This window comes from Anneissia japonica, unplaced genomic scaffold (assembly GCF_011630105.1).
Source record: "Anneissia japonica isolate Jap-2015-1 unplaced genomic scaffold, ASM1163010v1 scaffold483_len1788099_cov177, whole genome shotgun sequence".
Lineage (NCBI taxonomy): Eukaryota > Metazoa > Echinodermata > Crinoidea > Comatulida > Comatulidae > Anneissia > Anneissia japonica.
Window position 1 is genome coordinate 1,572,611 of NW_022682587.1, and position 22,951 is coordinate 1,595,561.

The 22,951-nt window shown below is 32.6% G+C and overlaps 1 protein-coding gene across 1 annotated transcript in view; it reads left to right on the plus strand.

The window, feature by feature from the left end:
* Nucleotides 1-22,951, plus strand: part of LOC117115806 — a 63,433-nt gene that overhangs the window by 31,128 nt on the left and 9,354 nt on the right. Inside the window, exons 31-61 of the mRNA XM_033260076.1 lie at nucleotides 9-245; nucleotides 427-669; nucleotides 833-1,078; nucleotides 2,876-3,019; nucleotides 4,542-4,784; nucleotides 5,019-5,258; nucleotides 5,492-5,602; nucleotides 5,864-6,106; nucleotides 6,259-6,498; nucleotides 7,624-7,854; nucleotides 8,252-8,485; nucleotides 9,187-9,429; nucleotides 9,555-9,797; nucleotides 10,275-10,505; nucleotides 10,610-10,840; nucleotides 11,212-11,457; nucleotides 11,680-11,919; nucleotides 12,430-12,669; nucleotides 12,804-13,061; nucleotides 14,161-14,403; nucleotides 14,540-14,782; nucleotides 17,060-17,302; nucleotides 17,461-17,703; nucleotides 17,797-18,048; nucleotides 18,807-19,064; nucleotides 19,386-19,573; nucleotides 19,926-19,980; nucleotides 20,089-20,331; nucleotides 20,479-20,721; nucleotides 20,889-21,131; nucleotides 21,233-21,469. Of these exons, the coding sequence (XP_033115967.1) occupies nucleotides 9-245; nucleotides 427-669; nucleotides 833-1,078; nucleotides 2,876-3,019; nucleotides 4,542-4,784; nucleotides 5,019-5,258; nucleotides 5,492-5,602; nucleotides 5,864-6,106; nucleotides 6,259-6,498; nucleotides 7,624-7,854; nucleotides 8,252-8,485; nucleotides 9,187-9,429; nucleotides 9,555-9,797; nucleotides 10,275-10,505; nucleotides 10,610-10,840; nucleotides 11,212-11,457; nucleotides 11,680-11,919; nucleotides 12,430-12,669; nucleotides 12,804-13,061; nucleotides 14,161-14,403; nucleotides 14,540-14,782; nucleotides 17,060-17,302; nucleotides 17,461-17,703; nucleotides 17,797-18,048; nucleotides 18,807-19,064; nucleotides 19,386-19,573; nucleotides 19,926-19,980; nucleotides 20,089-20,331; nucleotides 20,479-20,721; nucleotides 20,889-21,131; nucleotides 21,233-21,469 (7,035 nt within the window). The remainder of the gene's footprint in view (nucleotides 1-8; nucleotides 246-426; nucleotides 670-832; nucleotides 1,079-2,875; nucleotides 3,020-4,541; nucleotides 4,785-5,018; nucleotides 5,259-5,491; nucleotides 5,603-5,863; nucleotides 6,107-6,258; nucleotides 6,499-7,623; nucleotides 7,855-8,251; nucleotides 8,486-9,186; nucleotides 9,430-9,554; nucleotides 9,798-10,274; nucleotides 10,506-10,609; nucleotides 10,841-11,211; nucleotides 11,458-11,679; nucleotides 11,920-12,429; nucleotides 12,670-12,803; nucleotides 13,062-14,160; nucleotides 14,404-14,539; nucleotides 14,783-17,059; nucleotides 17,303-17,460; nucleotides 17,704-17,796; nucleotides 18,049-18,806; nucleotides 19,065-19,385; nucleotides 19,574-19,925; nucleotides 19,981-20,088; nucleotides 20,332-20,478; nucleotides 20,722-20,888; nucleotides 21,132-21,232; nucleotides 21,470-22,951) is intronic.

The following is a 22,951-nucleotide window of genomic DNA, read 5'->3' on the forward strand; positions in this document are numbered from 1 at the left end:
ATTTTCAGATTGTGAAGCTCCTGTCTTAAATTGTTCAGAAGACCTCGTATTTGATGTAGATGATAATTGTACTTCCTATGTAAACTGGACTGATGTAGCTGCATCTGATAATTATGATAGCGACTTAACTGTGTTTTGTAAACCAACTGAAGGTATATTTTCATTCAACAATTATACCGTGAACTGTAATGCAACCGACAGAGCAGGCAATACTGGCAATTGCTCCTTCAGTGTTTACATGTTTGGTACGTATATTCATATAAAATGAGAATGATCGTTGATTTTAAAGTTGTGTCACGTTTACTTAACTGACAATTGAATATTAAGAAATCTAAAGAAATTATATAACAATAATATATACATTATTAAACTAGTAAAATATACTAAATTTCTTGTGTTTTTACTTTGTTTTGTAATAATAAACAGATTTTACTCCACCCAACGTCGTATGCCCGGAAAATATTACTATTGATACTGACGTAGGCATGAAAACAGCAATAGTAACATGGGACTCTGCAGTTGTTGCTGATAACTGTTGTTATGATAATTATTTGTCCTCAAATTATACTAATGGAACTGAATTTAGTATTGGAATTACTAAAGTAATATTCTTAGCTGTGGACTGTTTTGGAAACAAGGATGATTGCGTATTTAGTATCAATGTTGAAGGTATAATTTCTTATCTATCTATACATTTTTTTACCTTCACGCTCAAACGTAACTACATTTTATTTTGTTCAAGTATAAAACTACAGGATTATACTTTTTAAGTAAATCGCTTAATGAAGTTTTATTAGTGAGTGTAATTTAAGTTATGATTTGTTTTGTTTAGACAATGAACCGCCGGTACTTAAATGTCCCCCGAACCAATACTTGAGAGGTGATTCTTACTGCATGGCAACGTCGACCTGGATGTTACCGAATGTAACGGACAACTCTGGGGATATATTAATACCAGTGTGTGATTACGTAAATGGGAGCACATTTTCTGAATTCAGTAGGCCTACCATTGTAACTTGCAATGCCACGGACAATTATGAAAACACTGGCAATTGTACCTTTGCAGTAACAATATATGGTAAAACAAGATTTAATATTTTATGTCTGAATGTTGTTTTTTAAATATTTTTTTTTCAAATAATTAAATAAATAATTAGTCACAATTTGCACAACTAACTGCACTTTATTGAAGCCAGAACATTTGTGAGTATTGCTTATAGTGCCAAAAAAAATATATAAAATTGTTTGTGTTGATTGAAATTATCTCCTTTCTTGGTAAGTCAGGTTGTTTAGGTAGTTTTACAATACGCTATGTTAGACCGTTAGTTGTTACTTTATTTTTAAGATATTAGGTTAACAAAATAAATAATTAGCCCACGTCACATCACCTTAGCATCTCAATCATAAAATAAAATTATAGTCGAATTGTGAATTATAAATTGTAAGAGACACTACTGTTCTCGTGTTTAAAATATGCTACTGATAAAGTACATGTTTACTTAAGTTTTATTAATGCTATAATATAGCTTCTGCAATAGGCATAGTGATTAAACAACAATTGATATTTTTAAAATATAAATATTAGGTATTATATAAAATGTATATAATAATAAACAAACCAAAATATTGTAGATAATGGAACCTAATACATTAGATTGAATAGATATTGAAATCGACATATCCACACGGTGTTCAAATTATTAAAGAGTCTTCTACTATATTTAAACTTTATGAACACAACTAGATTGTCCTTTGTCAAATTCGTGACGCCCTTTGCTACTGATAAATTACATGTTTAATTTAAGTTTTATGTATGCTGTAATAGTCGTAGTGATTAAACAACCATTGATGCAGTTTAAAATATAAATATTAAGTGGTATAAAAAATATACATAATAATAAACAAAAGAATATATTGTAGATTATGGAACCTAATTGATTAGACTGAAAAGCTATGGAAATCGACATAGCCACACTGCAAAAAGTCACTCTTTTCCAGGGGTGGCGCCAGCGGGGACCGGAGGGCAGTGCCGTCGGGGAGAAAAAGAACAATTCGTTGGGGAAAAAAATTATATGTAATTTCTACATATTAGTAGACTCTAAAATCAATTAAATAAGCCTTTGAAACCCATAAATTGTCAAAATTTTCGGGGCTTCGCCCCCTGAACCACTCTCGAAACATTTAAATCGAAGCTAGACCACGCCCACTTTGCTTTCGTCGGGGAAATCTGACCCCTCGTCGGGGCATCGGTCCCCTGTCGGGGACCGTGTCCCCCTCCCACCCACGCCGGGAAAATCCTGGCGCACCCCTGCTCTATTAGAAAGGTTAAAAGAGTCTTCTAGTGTATTAACACATTACATGAAAACAACTACGCCTAGTTAGATTATCCTTTGTCACATTCGCAACGCCCATTATAAATGAATTTCACTATAGTTGAATGTGACGGCAGGAAATAAACAACGTGTTTTATAATAATGATTATGATGACGATGACGACGATGATGAGGATGATGATGATGATAGTAATAATAATAATAATAATAATAATAATATATATATGAATATATATATATATATATATATATATTGCTCTTACTGGTTCAACAATAACTCCTGTCTCTTGGGATTCAATCAACGTAACTGATAACTGCTGTGAAAAAATCAACATAACGTCAATTTATAAACAAGGAGATACGTTCATAATTGGTGAACATTTAGTAGAATATACAGCAACTGATTGTAATGATAACAGTGCATCCTGCAATTTCACTATCATGGTATTAGGTAAATATAGACTCTAATGTATTTGTATCAGCATTAATCAGTTATGTCATGAGTGTGTTCGTAATTTATTTATGTTTATATTTAAATTCAGATTGTGAGGCTCCAGTATTAAACTGTTCTCATGATCTACAATTTGAAGCAGATGATAGTTGCAAATCGTTTGTAAACTGGACGGATGTGACAGCGACGGATAATTACGATAGCAATGTAACTGTATCATGTAACCTAACTGAAGGTATATTTCCATTTAACAACTACACAGTGAACTGTTATGCAACGGACAATTCAGGAAACACTGGAAATTGCTCATTCGATTTCTATATTATTGGTAAATATAATCTGATATCATGAATATGATATTGAATTGTATGTGGCATGTTCAATTTATTATTGCTATTATTTTATTAGAATACTCAGAACAATGATTAACATTATTATTATTATTATTATTATTATTATTATTATTATTATTATTATTATTATTATTATGATTAATATCATTATTGTTAAAATTATTATTAGCATTATAACTGCTTCCGTTGTTGTGGCAACTGCTGCTGCAGTTTTTGCTATTGGTATAACTTTATAAATATAACACTTTGCTTCCTGACGTTATAAATAAAATAATAATAAGATAATCTAAGATAACAGACCCTCAGCCTGTTGTGCCTTATCTATGTGTATATAGAAAAGTTGGATGAACGACAGATATTAGTTACATGATTATTAAGTAATAACATATGTCATCTATCATAACTCTACGACTACGAGCACCAGGGACACTATTGATGGACTTATCATCAAAACGAATACATGAAGGCTTTATTGGTCTTTGGGGTGTCTAGATGTAATGTGCAAAACATCTGTTTTGTGATCATTTAAGTTCATTTGCCCACAATGTTTGTGGGATTTTGGAGTATTTTATATTTTGAAAATTACAGAAAAATTACCATATAGAGAAGAGATATAGAACAGTGCTGGGTAGTCGTAAAGACCCCCTGGCCTGTTCACATTTCGACTGGGACAGGGCCCTAGATAGCACATGTGGTACGCCACTCTTAAAGATCGGTAGTAAAGTGCTATGTAATAGTAGGAGGGTTCAGGGCCCCCTTCGGGTCCCCTTTTGAGTGGGGCCTGGCGCTGCCCACGGGCTTTACGCCACGGTTATGTAGTTTAGACAGTTGGATAGAAGATTTATCAGTGAAAAAGCAACATACAATTTAAATATCGGAATAAACTCTAATATCGGAAGACCTATAATTTTCAACATCAAAAGAGTGACCTAAAACCCCATACGTGTGATCACGCTAACATCTCCAGACTAACCAATTAAATGAAGAACGTGAAGAAATGAATGATCAGGTGGTGTGTTATGTAAATGAACTAAAGCTTGTTCGTCTCGAGGAGAGCTTGTCATTGAGCTTTCTGTTATACAAAAGCCCAAGTGTATCAAAATGACAAAGTCTCTGTTATACAAATGCTTAAGTGTTTGAAATGACAAAGTAAAAAAAGGATGGAGTTTTTTAACTTGATTGAGCATGCATTTTAAAGTCCAAATGTATTGGTTTAAGGAACATTTATCTTTTGATTCTACATCAGATTTATCCAACAAAAAAATCAATGAAAAGATGATGTAGGTTAACAAAATTAACCCCCATGGAGTGAAGATATCCGTAAGACCATCAAAATATAAGAAAATTTAATTATTCAATGTACTGTATATTCAATTGTTGGTGATTTGTTTTTCTATATAATAGATCTTAAGTCACCTAACTTGACGTGCCCAGAGGATATTGTCGTATATGCCGACGCAAGTGTTAATACAGCAGCAGTTTCATGGAACTCTGCAGTTACTACTGACAACTGTTGTGGAGATATTATTTTGTACTCTAATGCTACAAATGGTACTTATTTTACTATTGGAATTACTGATGTAGTATACATCACTTTGGATTGCTATGGCAACAAGAATGAATGTGTTTTCAGTATTATTGTTGAAGGTACTACATTATTTTTATCTTTTCCTTATCAGTAAACAGAAGTTTGCCAGAACCCATAAATCGAACAATTTGATTATTTGAAAATATCCAGCTGTATCTAAATAATGTTCAAAACTAAGTTGTAATTAAATACAACTGACATTCTAGCTGTTTGTTGAACTTATAAATTAAAATTGAAAGAACATTAAATACAAACTTTTTTTTTATTATTTTTAATTGATATTTCCTTTTTAGACAATGAAGCACCAATACTTGGATGTCCTTTGAACCAAAACTTAAGAGGTGATTCTGGTTGCATGGCCACTGCCAGCTGGATGTCACCAAATGTCACAGACAACTCTAGGGATAATTTAAACTCAGTGTGCGATTATGTGAATGGGAGCACATTTTCGGATTATAGCACCATTGTAACCTGTAATGCAACTGATAATTATGACAACACTGGCAATTGTACTTTTACTGTTTTTATATATGGTGAGTTAGGTTTTGTTAGTGACATACTTAATATCAATTTTCTGAAAAAATAAAGGATGTTTTAAATACTCGGCATGAACTTTCAAACTTTACTTATTTTAGTGCGAAGAACATAAATTTGAAACCATTAATATTGATTTACCGTATGCTTTTGTTTATAAGACTAGTTAAAGCAATTGTTCACATCAAAAACAAATTGTTAATATTAATTATGGTATTTTAATGCGTCACAGATGACACGTCCCCAAAAGTCACTTGCCCAGATGATATTATGGTGTGCACAGCTGTAGGAATTGCTTCATTTAATGTGTCCTGGGAAGAAGCCAATGTAACTGAAAACTGTTGTAGTGACGTAAATCTAACTACCAACTACACAAGTGGAAATATGTTAATATTAGCTTAAACGCAATTTTCTGAAAAAATAAAGGATGTTTTAAATACTCGGCATGAACTTTCAAACTTTACTTATTTTAGTGCGAAGAACATAAATTTGAAACCATTAATATTGATTTACCGTATGTTTTTGTTTATAAGACTAGTTAAAGCAATTGTTCACATCAAAAACAAATTGTTAATATTAATTATGGTATTTTAATGCGTCACAGATGACACGTCCCCAAAAGTCACTTGCCCAGATGATATTATGGTGTGCACAGCTGTAGGAATTGCTTCATTTAATGTGTCCTGGGAAGAAGCCAATGTAACTGAAAACTGTTGTAGTGACGTAAATATAACTACCAACTACACGAGTGGAAATATGTTGACTCTTGGTGTATACACTGTAGGTTATGCAGCAACCGATTGTAATAACAATACTGGATACTGTCAATTTACTGTTGAAGTTACAGGTAGAGTAGGTTTAATTTTGTTTAAATTATGTAAAAATAAGAATATATATGACGAATGTCGAAATTTCAATAGTTGGATATTACAAATTACTATCATGGTTGTTAATTTATATTTCAGGCAGTAACATTGATGATCTGTTTTGATCCTTTAGATTGTGAACCACCCGTAGTTGAATGTCCACTAAGTCAAAATGTAAGAGGTGATGACAATTGCCTGGCAAATGTCACTTGGTCAATCCCGACTGTTACTGACAACTCTGGAAATAGTTTCAACGCAATATGTGATTATGTGAATGGAAGCACTTTTTCTTATTTCAGCACCATTGTAACCTGCAATGCTACTGATAATCATGACAACACTGACAATTGTACCTTTACAATTATTGTCTATGGTAATATATATTTTATGCTGATGTGATTGTTAAGGTATAAGCTTTCGAAAACGTTTTTGGTATGAGACGATTATATACACAATTTTCTAATGGAGATTCATATATGATACAGACAAGCACTTATAAGTGTTACCAGGGTAGGAAGCTGGCAGGTCTAAATCTACTAGCCTAAATGAGCATGATGTGTGGTATTTTTACACTTATGAGGCCGATAAGCACAATGTTCACATGCTCAGACATATTTCGAAGTGAAACCTCCTCACTGTTTCAATTGAAGTTGGGAGTTAATCAACCGTAAACAAAGATAAACAAAATATGCTTTGGGAGTACATCAATGCTAGGCATATAGTTAGGCATAGGTGAGAATTACGGTACTATAAAAGAAATTCAGAAATAGGGGTAATAATTTCACTTGTCATGCAAATCAGTCATACTTAAAAACTAAATATTCTACCAATGAAAACTCGTCTGTTTGTTAACATATAAGGTATTTTCACAAAATAGATAAATTTAAATTGATGTGACTTTTTTTAGTATTACAATGAACACTACATAATCCATGTCAAACTGCATATAAAAAATAAATAAAATTACAAAAAACAAATTAGAATGAAGTTATAAAATAATTAGCGTACTAAAATTATTTATATACTTACTTACTTACGTATACAAAATAAAAATGTATTGTTCACAAAAAGATATTTTTGATTTTAAGTACAAATTCAACACCCTTTACAGATTTCAATACATGATACACTTCTGAGCATGTTTAGAGCTTCTAAACTTTTAATTAGCCTAACAATACCTCATATACACAAGGTTCATTCAGGCCAGACGGCTTAGACTAGTCAGCATCCTATCCTGGTAACAGTTATAAGTCCTTAAAAAAGAGAATTTTTTTTTCTTTTAATAAATCACTTATATAAACAAATTAAAACTATCACATTATTCACCGTGGTAAATGGTAATTAACAATGGTACTGGAGTTAAAAACTCTCATATTATAAATATTATGAAAAAATAAATACATTATGAAAAACCGCTAGCTCTTTCAAGCTGATATATATATATAAACAAATTATACAGGTTCACAACAAATTTATAACCCGTTTTCTGTTTATCTAGATGATGAAGACCCAGTCATATCTTGTCCATCAGACATATGGATATGTGCTTTAACTGGTTACAAAACAACACCTGTAACTTGGGAAACAATAAATGCAACTAACTATGTCAACATAACATCTAATTATACATCAGGAGAGGAATTTGAAATTGGTGAAACTGTAGTAACATACACAGCAACAGACTGTGGTGAAAACAGTGCATCTTGCAATTTTACCGTTGTTGTCTTGGGTGAGTATACACATTTGATGTGGCCTTCAAATACTTTAATTTTTTAAACCTTAAACGTATATTTAGTGGAGTTGATTGGCCGAGCGATTAAGTCAGGGCACCATATTCTTCAGCTGTAATATCGGCGCTGGTTCGAACGGCTCACTTGCCAATGGTTCCTGTGGTTGAACAAGTCTTCTCGGATAAGGACTTTAAACCGTAGGCCCAGTGTACGCATTTGGCTCGTGTGCACTTTAAAGAACCCAATACATCCTCCGAGAAGATGCTGGTCCATTAAGTCCCTTGTTGTTAAATGGATATGCCACGTAAGACAGCGTTTAAGTTCACTTATTGGCATATCATTGACGCTCGTTCATAAAGAAAAGGAAATTAAATGAAACATCTATTGTTACTTTAGATTGTGAAGCGCCTGTCTTGAATTGTTCTGACCTCACATACAATGCTGATAATAGTTGTAATTCTTATGTAAACTTGAGTGGAGTAACAGCAAGTGATAACTATATCAGTGATGTACCTATATTTTGCAACCAAAGTGAGGGAATATTTTCAATGGGCAACTACACAGTCAATTGTAATGCTTCAGATACGACAGGAAACACTGGAAATTGCTCATTCGATGTTTATATTTTTGGTGAGTATTATGCATATGTAACCATACAGATTTTTATGGGATACAGCAAGATTATTAGAAAGCAAGCTTGTTTTAGCAGTACATCAGACGTTATATTGCGATAAATTTGAGCGTTTTCTGTCCTTCTGAATATTTGTGACACAATTCATGACCAAAGTAATAAAAAATACCTTACTCATAAGCGCCATTTACTCTGTAAGAAGTCAAATGCATCAGGCATATTAAGTACTGTACTATTTGCCAAATTGCTATTGATATTAGGTAGTTTTCGGTGTAGGAATTTAACTTTAACCCAACATGCAACGCAAATGCTCCGCCCCTTCTGTAAACAAATCGAAATACGCATGCGCAATTCCGTAACTAATGTACGTCGAGCACGTAAAATCCTAAAATTATCCTAAATTATGACGTCATCAGTTAACGTTAAGGTTAATGTCGTGCGGCGAAAACTACCTATTAACTGCAACTACGACTTAACGTATAATTATAATGATTACATTTATTTTGTTGTTGTATTTATCAGTTGTACAAAAAGTACACACACATACAATTTTAAAAGCAACAAAAGTTACAATTACATAGTTCTACATTTTGTGAGACTATGTGTATTGGAAATTTCAAATGCAGATTCATATTATTTTTATTTTTTGAAAAAGACGATTGTTATTATTAATGATTACAAGTTAATAATTTTATCACAGATAAAACAGCCCCGAATATCACTTGTCCAGATGACATTAGGGTGTGCACAGATGTAAACAGTTATTCAGTTAATGTCACTTGGGAGGGAGTCAATACAACTGACAATTGTTGTAGTAACATCAGCACAACTAGTAACTACAGCAGTGGAGACATTTTTTATATTGGAGTTTACATAGTAGAATATACGGCAATGGATTGTAATGGTAATACTGGCTACTGTCAATTTACCGTTGAAGTTGAAGGTATTTCGAACTCATTTATATTAATGCAAACATAATAAGTTTACAAATTTATGTTATTATAATGATTGAAATGATTAATTTAAAGATATTTGCATATTTTGTTTGTTGATTCTAAATTTGTATAGATTGTGAACCTCCGGTAATTGAATGTCCACCAAGCCAAGATGTAACAGATAATGAAAATTGTCTTGCAAATGTCACATGGACCTTACCGATTGTCACTGACAATTCTGGGGATACTTTTATACCAGTATGTGATTATGTGAATGGAAGCACATTTTCTTATCCCAGTACCATTGTAACCTGCACTGCGAACGACAACTATGACAACATTGCTAATTGTACCTTTACGATCATCATCATATATGGTAATATAGAAAATATTAACATGTGAAGTGTCAAGATAGTTTGGTGTTTAAATATAATATTCCTAATTCTAGTGGTTTAGTTTTAAATTCGTGAGATTTTGACCGCCTGAAATACAATAGCTTAATTATTGCCCAAAAGAGAAATAAAAAAAAACAATCTTAAATCTTTGAATAAAAATTAATAATTAATTGCTCAATTAAAATAAATACAGTCTGTATTTTTGGGGAAAAAGTTTCTTTTTATATATATTTTTTTTAAATTTCTGTTTTTTTTTATTTTGTTTTTGTTTTTTCTTTCTAGTTTTAATTTTTAATTGAGAATTAATAACTTATTGAAGTTTATTTATTGCGTTCATTTTTATTTCAAAGTTTATTAGACTTTTATGGCAGTAGGCCTATAACAAATCTCCAGTACAAAAAATTTATTCATAATGACTTGGAGTTTATCTATAAGTTCACTATTTTCTATTTAAATAGATGGTGAAGACCCAGCCATATCTTGTCCAGCTGACATAGAGATTTGTGCTGTAACTGGTTACATTACGTCTCCAGTATTTTGGGAACCAATCAACGCAACTGGAAATGTTGAAATAAAGTCTAATTATTCATCAGGAGAGGACTTTAAAATTGGTGAAACTGTAGTAAGATATACAGCCACAGATTGTAGGGTAAAAAGTGCATCATGTGCTTTTTCTATTGTAATTTTAGGTAATGTACACATTTCATTGTATTTGTATCAGAAATAATTAGTTCTATTTTAGGCCTACATTATTTCTATTTCTACATATTATATATTATATTTTTTTATTTAGATTGTGAAGCTCCTGCCTTAAACTGTTCTGATCTCACATTTTATGCTAATGAGGATTGCCAATCATATGTGAACTGGACAGTGGCAGTAACAGATAACTATGAACGTGATTTGATTGTGTTTTGTAACGTAACCCAAGGTATATTTCCATTGGGCAACTACACAGTTAGCTGTAATGCGACAGACATGGCAAACAACACTGGCACTTGCTTATTTAATTTTTATATTGTCGGTAGGTATTTTCATTAATGCTATGATTATTAGGAAGTGTTTTTTATCGAAATTTCTGTCACATTTTCCTACTCTATGGACTTTATAAACCGGATGTTTTATTCCAGACATTTTTCGCAGTTTTCTCACATTTAGTATTAATTGTATAAATAACCGTTTAGTATTTAGTAATAAATAATTATTATTATTAATTTGTTAATTTGGTATTATTTGTATCAGCAATTGGTAATTTACAATTAGCAGTAATTGCAACTGTACCTGCTTCTGTGATGTGCAATAAATAATAAATTGGAATTTACAATAAATTGTAATTTAATGAGTAAATTGGTATTTCTGCTTCTAAGTAATTTATTGTATTCTGTTCTTCCATAGATGTTATTTCACCTATTGTGAAATGTCCAGACAATATCACAATTGACGCTGACGTAGGCGTTAATACAACGACGGTAACATGGAATTCTGCAGTGGTTAATGATAACTGTTGTGGAGATGATATTAGTTCGTTCTTTAATGCTACAAATGGAACTGAATTTTATATTGGAATTACTAAAGTAGGATTCACGGCCATCGACTGCTATGGGAATGAGAATAAATGTGTATTTATTATTAATGTTAGAGGTATGTGTCTGTGATTTATTTATTTATTTATATTTTGGTGGTTAGGGAGGGGTTAAAGGTGTGGATGTGTGCCAGTATATTTTATGATATAATATTACAACTTATCTAAATGCTAAATGCTTGTATGCTATAACATTTACGATGCTTTCATGGTATTGTTTTTAAAATTAATATAATCTATAACGCATTGAAACGATTTATATTTTATCGTTTTGTTATCAGACAAGGAAGCACCAGTGCTTGAATGTCCTCGGAACCAGAATTTAGCAGGTGATTCTAACTGCATGGCTACTGCCACATGGAGTTCACCAAATGTTACAGATAATTCGGGGGATAATTTTATACCAATGTGTGAATATTTGAGTGGGAACTTATTTTCTGAATACAGTACCACTGTAACCTGCAGTGCCACAGACAACTTTGAAAATACCGGCAATTGTACATTTAATGTTACAATCTATGGTAAGATTCATTCATTCTACATTTAATTCAACTTACTTATTACTGTTATAACATGGAGCACTATGTTAATCTATTTATTTGTTAATAATAACTTGTTATTGTTAATTTTAAGTAATTTATTTTCAACGTTTTGAAAAAAAGTTTAATATATTTATGTATTTTCATAATTTATGATTTTACAGTTCGGAGATTTATTTACATAGTATGTAAATGATTTGATGTAAAAATAAATCAAAAGGATTCAACTTTTAAAGTTTATTTAAAAAAAAAATATAAAGTTTAAAGAATTTCTGTTGTCCGAGCAAAATGTTTTAATTTAAAAAGAAAGAACAATACCTGGATTGACAGAATGTTATTTATCCCCTCGGTAGATAGTAAATTTGATCCAGAGTATAGAACTGTATGCATGTGCAGAATTGTTCTTTATGAATATTTAGAGCTCTTTCTGTTTTTTGTGTTTCCGGTTTCAAAATTAATATTATAGCTAGCTTTCTGATTTTATCTCAATAGATGATGCAGATCCAGTAATATTATGCCCACCTGGGATAGAGATCAGCACTTCAACTGGTAAAACAACAGCACCTGTATATTGGGAACCAATCAACGCAACAGACAACTGCTGTGATGTCAGAATTACATCAAATAATACATCAGGAGAGCTTTTTGAAATTGGTGAATATGTATTAACATATACAGCAACTGATTGTAATGAACACCAAGCATCATGTAATTTCACAATAGAAGTTTTGGGTAAGTGCAAACACATCGTGTAAGATATTCAACACATGTATTGCTTTTAATTACAGCTTAGATAATAACATATACAGTAGGCAATAAATAAGTAACAAAGATTTGATTTAATTTTAACTCTGTTTTTAATTTAGATACTGAAAATCCTGTTATACTTTGCCCAATTGACTATAATGTGACAACAGATGTTGGACTACCTACAGCATTCATCAAATGGAATGTTACCTACACAGACAACACAGACGTTTTGTATGATGTAAAATTAACAGGACCTGGTACAAGGTATAATCACTCAGGAGAAACTTTTGTAATTGGAACAACAACACTTGAGTATACAGCAACAGATGCATTTGGAAATAATAATACCTGTACATTTGTCGTCATTGTAAGAGGTACATATCTTTTTTTTAAGTAATATTTTGTCAAAATTTTGACTTTCAAAAGTTAATACAGTCAATAATGTTATTCCAACATTATTTACAGTTCGCAAAATTGGTCTGTAGTATTGTTTAAAGAAGCATTCGCTATATGTAGGCTACACCCGTTGCTTAACAATTGGCTGAAAGCTTCAAATAAGCTTTCTTTGTTTTTGTAGGTAACTTTGATCAGTAGTGTAAGGATGCTTTGATCTTCAGTTTATTCATAGCTATATCACCTACTAGGGGTAATGTTTTGATTGGTCAAACACTTATAGTACAGTACCTGTGCATATAAGCTTGCAAATATGGATAATTTTTCGATTCTGATGATGACATAATTAATGTTGAAATATTGAATCCCGACACGATGCCGTGCATTTCGATACATGGAGTATGTATTATACTACTGTATCTTATCTGAGATTAATCAGTGGACTGTTCGGTTTTATTACTTTAACTGTAGTTCTTAATCGCCTATTCAGAAAAATCCTCACTTTTAAAGGAAAAACTCACAAAAGATATCCTGATTTTTGTAATTCTTGGCTCAATACCACGGGCTCTATTGCCAAATGTGTGCAATGTAAATACATTTAAAAAAAACATTTAAAATTTCCTAGTAGTTCTAAGAGATTGTGAACTTTACGATATTTTAAATTTATATTCGTTATCATTGCAATGGTTACAACTCGAGTTCATTCTTGATATTTTTTCCGCTTGTTTTAAAAATGGAAAATGGAAAAGTATTTAGCATCAATAAAATAAAATTAACACAGGCGTTTTATTTGGAAGTTAAGGATAATTTGACACTTCCAATTTACGATGGGTGGAGCTCGGGTTGGTGTAAATCGTCTAATAGGCACTATTTTAAAATAAAATGTGACTATTAGTTTAAGAGATAAGAAAAGTTGAGATGTATAGTCTTTTAAATATTATTTAGCAGAAGAAGTAAAATATCAGGTTTTCATTAGATGTCAAATTAAAAGTTTTTGTAAACACTACAATAATTTAGTATTAAATTTACCTCCTGTATTGATTTAAAAATCAGTATTTACTATAGCAATATATCTAACAGATGCTGAAAGTCCTGTCATTAATAATTGTCCAAGAAACATCTATGTGAACACTACAACCATGCTGCACTACGCGAATGTAACATGGATTGCGCCAAATGCTACGGACAATTCAGGCAACGTAACCCTGGAAACAACTTATACATCTGGTGAAGGTTTCCCTCTATCAACAACTAATGTCGTATACACTGCTACTGATCCATATGGTAACACAGCTCTTTGTTCTTTTGATGTGAATGTTATAGGTTAGTAATCATTTTTTTATTTCCATTTTTCTTGATAATGTATTGTTTGTTTATTATTTACACAAAATTATTTTTACTATACATTTTTGTCTACTTTGTATTAGCCTAATTTAAAAATGTATTTTCTATTTTGTAGATCCAGAGATGCCCTTGTTTATAAACTGCCCAGTAAATATAGAGACAAATACAATTCCAAGCCTTTCATATGCCAACGTAACTTGGCACGAACCAACTGCCATAGATAACTCAGGTCGTGTTAATGTCGTTCAGTCAGCATACCCTGGTAATATATTTGGTGTTGGTACTCATACAGTTAATTACACTGCAACTGATGTGGATGGTAATGTGGCTGAATGCCTGTTTACGATATCTGTGTCTGGTAAATAACTTAATAAATATATGTATAGTAGTGTATTACCATTTGGTTATTCAACTTAGTGTTTTACTTATACCCCCTTCACACTGAACTAGTTCGAAGAACGTTCCTGCCCTTTCTGAAAATTTCATGAAACGGGATGTGAACGGATTCAAACGTGGAATTTTGGCTTTTACTACGACACAACACAGTTTGAAGTAAGTCAATTACGATTGCAGACGACTTGTACAACGTTCGCACAACATTTAAAACGAGACGACGTTACGCTCAATGTCGTTTGCAGTCCGTTCTTAACAAGTTACAATCCGTCCTCAATCCGTTCAACCCCGTTCACAGTAAGTTTCAACTTGTTCTAGGAGGCTTCTACACGGTTCGCACTACGACGTGTCCGTTCAAACCAGTTCATGCTCAGTCTTGCCCGTTTACACTGCGTTCTCAGGCAGTCTTTTACACGTTCAGAACGGGGAGCTGAGTCATTTTCCAGTCCGATCTGCTGTAATACGACCCATATCTAGCCCGTTCTCATTTCGATTCAGTACTTGCTATTGTAAACATAGCAAGGAAACAGAAGAGGAAAGGGAGTTGAACCTTGAAGAAATATATAGATGATTTTCCTGCTGATGACGATGCTGGCCCATCTACTCTTACTGCTGATCAAGACAAAGAGGAGGAAGTTCTAGGGAGTGAGGCACCATCAATTCAAGAGAGCAAGAAAAAAAGGTCAAAACACTGGCACACCATGGTCAAATAATATATTGTAACAATAACAATTCAGTCAGTGAGTTAATTTCCAAATGAGGAGGGCATCATTGATCTGCACTATTTATAACAAAAACTTTGCTGATTCGACTGCAAACGGGGTGGACGTAGTAAAAATGTAGTAGAAACGAGTAGAACTGACTAAAAACTGATTAAACGTATTGACTATGTAATAGAAACGAGGAGATCTGACTAAAAACGGGTTGTACGTACTGGCAATGTAGTAGAAAGGAGTAGATCTGAATAAAAACTGAGCAAGAACTGTTTAGAACTGAATAGCAACGTATCACAAACGTATAAACTAGTTAACACGGCTTAAGAACGCAGTGAAGACGTAATGGAATGTAGGGTGGAACGTAACAGCATTTGTATTGGATCGTACACCTATCGTTCCTCCGTTCGCACGACGTTCAGCTCGTTTTTGACGGTTCGTTCCATGTTCGCAGTACGGCAATTCCGTTTTCAATACGACAATCTCGACCTTACTCAGTCCTATTTTTGAACGGGTAGAGCGCGATCGAATTTTAAACATAGTTGACGTTCTGAACCATCATAGTGTTCGAACTAAGATTGTATTCGGTCTCTACTACGTCCATTCCGTTCGTATCCCGTTCGTTCCCGTTCCACCCCGTTCTCCAGAACGTAGTGCGAACTAGTTCAGTGTGAAGGGGCATTACAGACATTTGTTTAGATTTTCTTTCCTCATTTGGGAGCAAACTTCAATATTGGAGGCTTCTGCTCCACTACCTCTAGTCTGAGTTGCTATTCTATACATTGGCCTCTTGTGCAATCACTAACATATGTATTTAAACAATTTTATTTTCTTCTTTCTTTCTTTATTGTATACGCAAAAAACGAACAAATGGTATACAATAGGAGCCAAGAAATAGACAAGTCTAATCGAGCTTGGCCCCAATAAATAAAATAGAATAAAATAAATATATAAATAAAATAATGAAAATAAATAAATAGGCATCAATCTTCATACTCGGAATAAAGTAATTTTTTCAGTTTTGAAACAAAAAAATTCCTCAAGATAGTCTCTCTTAACTTAACAGGTATTGTATTCCAGAGTTTAGCACCCATATAAGAAATTCTAAATTTATCTAAATTAGTTCGGCATTTTGATATGGCTAAATTATATTCGTAATTAAACCTTGTTGCATAACCATGACAAATATTTTCAAAATAATCAGATAAACTATGTGGTAATCTGTTATTAAATAAGTCTGATATAAAATTCAAAATATATAATTTATGAAGCTTAAGTACGTCTAAAATGTTAAGTTTTTTAAATAAAGGTACAGAATGAGCCCTAAATTTAGAAAAAGTAATACATCTGGCACACATTTTTTGAGTGAGTAATAAAGGTTTCAAATGCGATTCGTAGGTGCTGCCCCATACCTCAATACCAAAAATTTTAATTATCTTAACATTTTAAAATGTCACCAGTGATGATATTTTTAGATGTTTTTTAAACATGATGTTCAAGAAGACACTAAAATTTTATTTCCTAACAAGATAATGAGAGACCAGTGTTTAAATGCAACATAACAAATGTCACAGTAGAAGTAGATTTTGATAGTTTAACTTCCACGGCTAACTGGACATTGGAGAATGCAACTGATAATGTGGGTGTGGTCAGCAAAACTCAGACTCATAACCAATCACATGCGTTTGAGATTGGTACTACAGTAGTTACTTATACAGCAACAGACGCTGCTGGAAATGTAGGAACATGTTCTTTCGAAGTTATTGTATTAGGTGAGATTGAGTTTTTTTATGATATATATTTTTTTTAATTGCACATTGTCTTATGTTTGTTTGTTTTTACTTTTGGTAGGCCTACAAATAGATGTATTTATCGATATTTGGATTATGAAGTTAACAAAAGACATTGATGATAATGTTTTCTTTAACAGATTTAATACCTCCTGTTTTGGATTGTGTCATAAATGTAACTGCCTATACTGATCCAGATTCAGCAACTGCAATCGTTTACTGGATGTTACCGACTGTATCTGACAATAGTGGTATTAGTCCGACTCTTGAATCTAACTTTGGACCCAACAATCGGTTCGATATTGGTACACATGTAGTGATTTACAATTCCACCGATGGATCTAATAATTATGCAAGTTGCTCTTTTAATGTGACTGTAATTGGTAAGATATGCACTCCACGTCGACAAGACCGTATCCAATAAATTTAAAATGATAGTTTATTTTTTTCTTACTATACTTCTATTTTTTTTTAAGATAACGTGAATCCATTGTTTCATTGTCCCAAAGACATCACCAAGGCTTTAACAGATTTAGGAAAACCTTATTCCACTGTATTTTGGAATGTCACAGTTACTGATAACTCAGGTCCTGTAACGCTCAACTGCTCCAGAGAATCTGGTGATCACTTTAATATCATATGGCCAACTGTAGAAGAAAATGTTACTTGTGTTGCGAAAGATTCGTTTGACAACACTGCATTGTGTACATTTACTGTGACAGTTTTTGGTAAACCATTCATTGTTTATTATATTATTAAATTATATTATTGTAATTGTTATGATTATACTTATATCTAAATGGAAAATTATAATAATAATAATAATAATAATAATAATAATAATAATAATAATAATAATAACAGCTGAATGATGCTGTTTTGACTACAGAAAAAGCTCGGACTCAGACAAAAGACTCTGAAATGTAACTTTTTCACTATCAGTAATAATAATAATAATAATAATAATAATAATAATAAATTGATATATCCATAGTACAATGCATATATTTATTATGCTAATAATATTGACAATAATTTAATTTGTGCTAACTAATAATCCTACGTGTTATTTTATTTTCTAAAAATTATTCCTAGATGAAGAGTATCCTGAAATTAATTGTCCAAAAGATTTTGATTTGAAAACTGATTCCGGGAATTCAACCGCCGTTTTTGGATGGGAAGTTACATATTCACTGTCAATAATAATAATAATAATAATAATAATAATAATAATAATAATAATAATAATAATAATAATAATAATAATAATAATAATAACAATAATAATAATAATAATAATAATAACAATAATAATTACAATAACAACAACAACAACAACAATAAAAATAAATTGATATATTCATAGTACAATGAATATATTTATTATGCTAATAATATGGACAATAGTTTAATTTGATATTTTGAATTATTGTTGTGCTAACTAATAACCCTCCACGTTATTTTGTTTTCTAAAAATTAACTCTAGATGAAGAGTATCCTGAAATTAATTGTCCAGATGATTTTAATTTGAAAACTGATTCCGGGAATTCAACCGCCGTTATTGGATGGGAAGTTACATATTCAGACAACAGTGACAGTTTATATGCAGTTACAGTAACAGGCTCTGGTACAAGATATAACCAATCAAGAACAGAATTTCCGATTGGAATTACCGAGATTGAGTATTTAGCAGCAGATGTGTCCAGAAACAACAATAGCTGTTCTTTCATAGTGCTTGTAGAAGGTTAGTATACTTAGTCAAAACCAAACACCGGTACAGACAACGACATGCGACGGAGCGCGATTTTATTTTTATTTTTGCCTCACTTAACTGTTTGCTTTCAGTTGTCGGTAGACAATAAAAAAAAAACTCATAATTTAAGTAGAAGATGTCTCATAGTATTTTCTAAAGATTTAATATTACAACTAGTAAGCCTAACAGTGTTAAATGAAACAAGCAATAAAGTGTCTTTGTGCATATTAGCATTTACATTACCTGCAATCTATTGGTATTATACTTATCTCCATTATTATACCAATAATTAGTATAAGATATATCGAACAGATGTTGAAGATCCAGTGATTATTGGTTGTCCAAGAGACATATTTGCGAATACTACACATCTGTTGTCCTACACAAACGTGACATGGATTGCTCCAACTGCAACAGACAATTCTGGGAGTGTTACCCTAAAAACAAATTATGCATCTGGAGAAGGTTTCCCAATATCAACGACTACCGTTGTATACACAGCTATTAGGGATTTTTCGTTTTGACTACGCGGCCAATCTACTACGCACTAATGGAGCGTTACAGACATCTGCGCATGCTCATAAACCTTACTGACTAAATCTGCGTTGTGATAGCTCTCGCGACTACCCCAAATTCTGAATTTAGCGTTGTGGTGACTACCCTACTATCGACCAATCAGATCACTGGATTGTATGGCCAAAACGGCTGGTGATCTTTTTGCGAATGTGTTTACGAATACGTGTCATCGAATGGTGATGTTCGTTCGTTCATCATTAAAACAAGTAAGTAATATAAGGATTTTAAGGCGACATATTAAATAAAAAACATATAATAAATGAGGAATGAATAATTGCTATTGATCCATATGGCAACACAGTGACGTGTTCTTTTAATGTGACAGTGATAGGTGAGTATCCAATAATAAAGTGAAATAGTTTTTCCTATTTTTCCTAATAAAATATATAGTTTTTGTTTTATAATAGACAATTTCTTAAATATATGCTTAATTTTTAAGATCCGGAGATGCCTAGGTTTACAAAGTGTTTAACGGATATACAGACAGATACCTATCCAGGCCTTTCATATACCAACGTGACATGGACAGAACCAACTGCCGTTGATAACGCTGGACATGTTATTGTTGCTCAGACAGCATACTCTGGTGATAGTTTTAATGTAGGCAATCATAAAGTTACGTATACTGCAACAGATGAAGATGGCAACATGGCCGAATGTTCTTTTACAATCTTCGTTGAAGGTAAATTGTATAAATGTTTCCCATTCTATAACATCTTTTAATTGTTCTTGAACTATACAATGTTTCATGAATATTATGCCCATAAACTATATTTCAAATAAGATTGACCTATGACTTATATTTCGTTTATTACAATTATTATTTAAGATAATGAGCAACCTATATTTAATTGCAACATCACTAACATGACCACCTACGTGGATATCGATAGTTCTACATCCATAATTAACTGGACATTGGAAGATGCAACTGATAATGTGGGTGTGATCAGCATGACCCTGAACTACAACCAGTCACATGCCTTTGAGATTGGTACGACAGTAGTTATGTACACAGCAACTGATGCTGCTGGAAATAAAGGAATATGCTCGTTTGAAGTCGTAGTAATAGGTATGATTTTGGTAGTCTCCTGATGATTGAATTTGTATTTAAGTCTACAGTGATAATTATAGTTTTGGTAATTGTTGTGTTTATCAAAAACAAATCGCCACATTGCTGTATTCAGATACTAAATATAGTTATTATATAGTATAATTTCTCTTTTGTTTGTCCGACAGATAACATAAAACCGGTTATAAATTGCGTGCCAAATGTGACAGTTTCTACTGATAGAAATTCACCAACTGCCAACGTTTCATGGGATTTACCGAAAACTTATGACAACAGTGGTACTAATCCGACGCTAAATTCGAACTTCGAACCTTATACTTTATTTAGTATTGGTTTAACTAAGGTGATGTACACGGCTACAGATGGATCTAACAATACAGATTCATGCTTAATTGAAATTAATGTTATTGGTAAGATCCTTTAATTTGTTATTTAAAAAAATGTGTTTTTTTTTTTAGATTGTATAGGCTGATAATACCTGAAACTTAATCCAATATTTGTCTGGTCATAGATATGGAAGATCCAATTCTTGTATGTCCATCGACGCTCTCTACTGAAACTGATACCAGAAGCGCAAATGCCATTGTAACGTGGGTGATTCAAGTTGAAGACAACTCAAGAGATTTTAAAATAATGTCAACGCATTCACCAGGATATGTCTTTCCAATTGGAGTTACAACTGTCGAGTATAAAGCACAGGATATTTCTGGAAATACAGCTGAGTGTTCTTTTAACGTCATTGTCAAAGGTAATAATGTATTTAATAGTTGTCTATGAATATTTTTCCAGTTTGTATTGAGCTAAAAAAAAAAACGCATTTGAACTATTTTTGTCTACATAATTTTCTGCATTTTATTTACAATGTAGAGTAATAAAATATATTTTTTTCAATTAACCGAATATTTATAATAGTTACTTGAAGTGTCTTCTGCCAATATGCCAACAAGAGTTGTGACATAGTATTGATTTTGACTTAGCCTATAAAAATTAATAAGTATTTTACAGGTAATGGCTTAGCTGTATTCAATTATGTGAAGGATTAATATCTCTCAGTTATAATTAGGCGTTAGTAAAGCATTGTTAAGACAAACTAGTTTATATTTTAATATATTCATTTACGACCTAGCGAAGTCACTAAACATCACACCACCAGGCAAACCTATAATTTCAGATATAGGAACACTCACATAAGCAGTATTACGCTTTACTGATTTTATTCTGAACACTCTTCCTAATAATATACCTAGTTACACAAAGGACACTACGCACTTCCTTAACAAATTAAAAGAAATATCCCACTTTGACGATGATGCTTTACTCGTAACCATGGACGTATGCTCGCTTTACACTAATAATCCCATGGCGAAGGGATAACTGCTTGCGAAAGATTTCTCACGGACCACATTTCCAAATTACCAGCTAAGGACATTTGCAGTATAATCGACTTTATTTTTAATGGCACTTATTACCTCAATGGTCGGTGGTCATATATTTATATAGTTCCTTTCACAGAAAAAATGCCTCAAGGCGCTTTTTAAGCCACATAAAACAAAACAAAAATTAATAAATGAACAGGCGCGAACGCGAAGAGGCGGGAAAATGCGCACTCTCGATTTTGCAGTAGCGTCGCCATCACTACCGTTTACACGCAGGTACCTCGGCGTCAGTTTTTCTGGGCTCTGGTCGCTTCCACCGAAGATAAGCCTATAGCTTCCATACCGTGGCCGTGCACTGCTGAGTTTGCGGCGCCACCTTAAATAAGGAGGTGCTATTTTCCAGGGTCTATTACTACTGAACTACAGAAATTTAACTACTGAGATTAACTAATAAATGAGAATTATTAACCATGAGAATGTTAACTAAGATTGAAGAGATAATCTTTGTAAATACAATGAGTGAAGGTGCCTTACGAAGATCAGCCGGTAATGAATTCCACAACTTTGGGGCAGCTACAGTGAATGCCCTGTCGCCGTAGGTCTTGAAACGTGATGCGGGAACTGATAGTATAGATGTGTCAGTGGTTGATCTCAGAGACCGAGAACAGGTTGCAGAACTAGACTTCAGAATTTGAACAACATATTGAGGAGCATTATGGTTGATAGAATAATTGTGTGTGAGGAGTAAAATCTTAAATGAGATGCGCTTGTTTATCGGTAACGAGTCGAGTCATGTGGCCGAGCGGTAAGGCAGGGGCGCCGCTAGCTACAGCCTAAACATCGGCGCTGGTTCC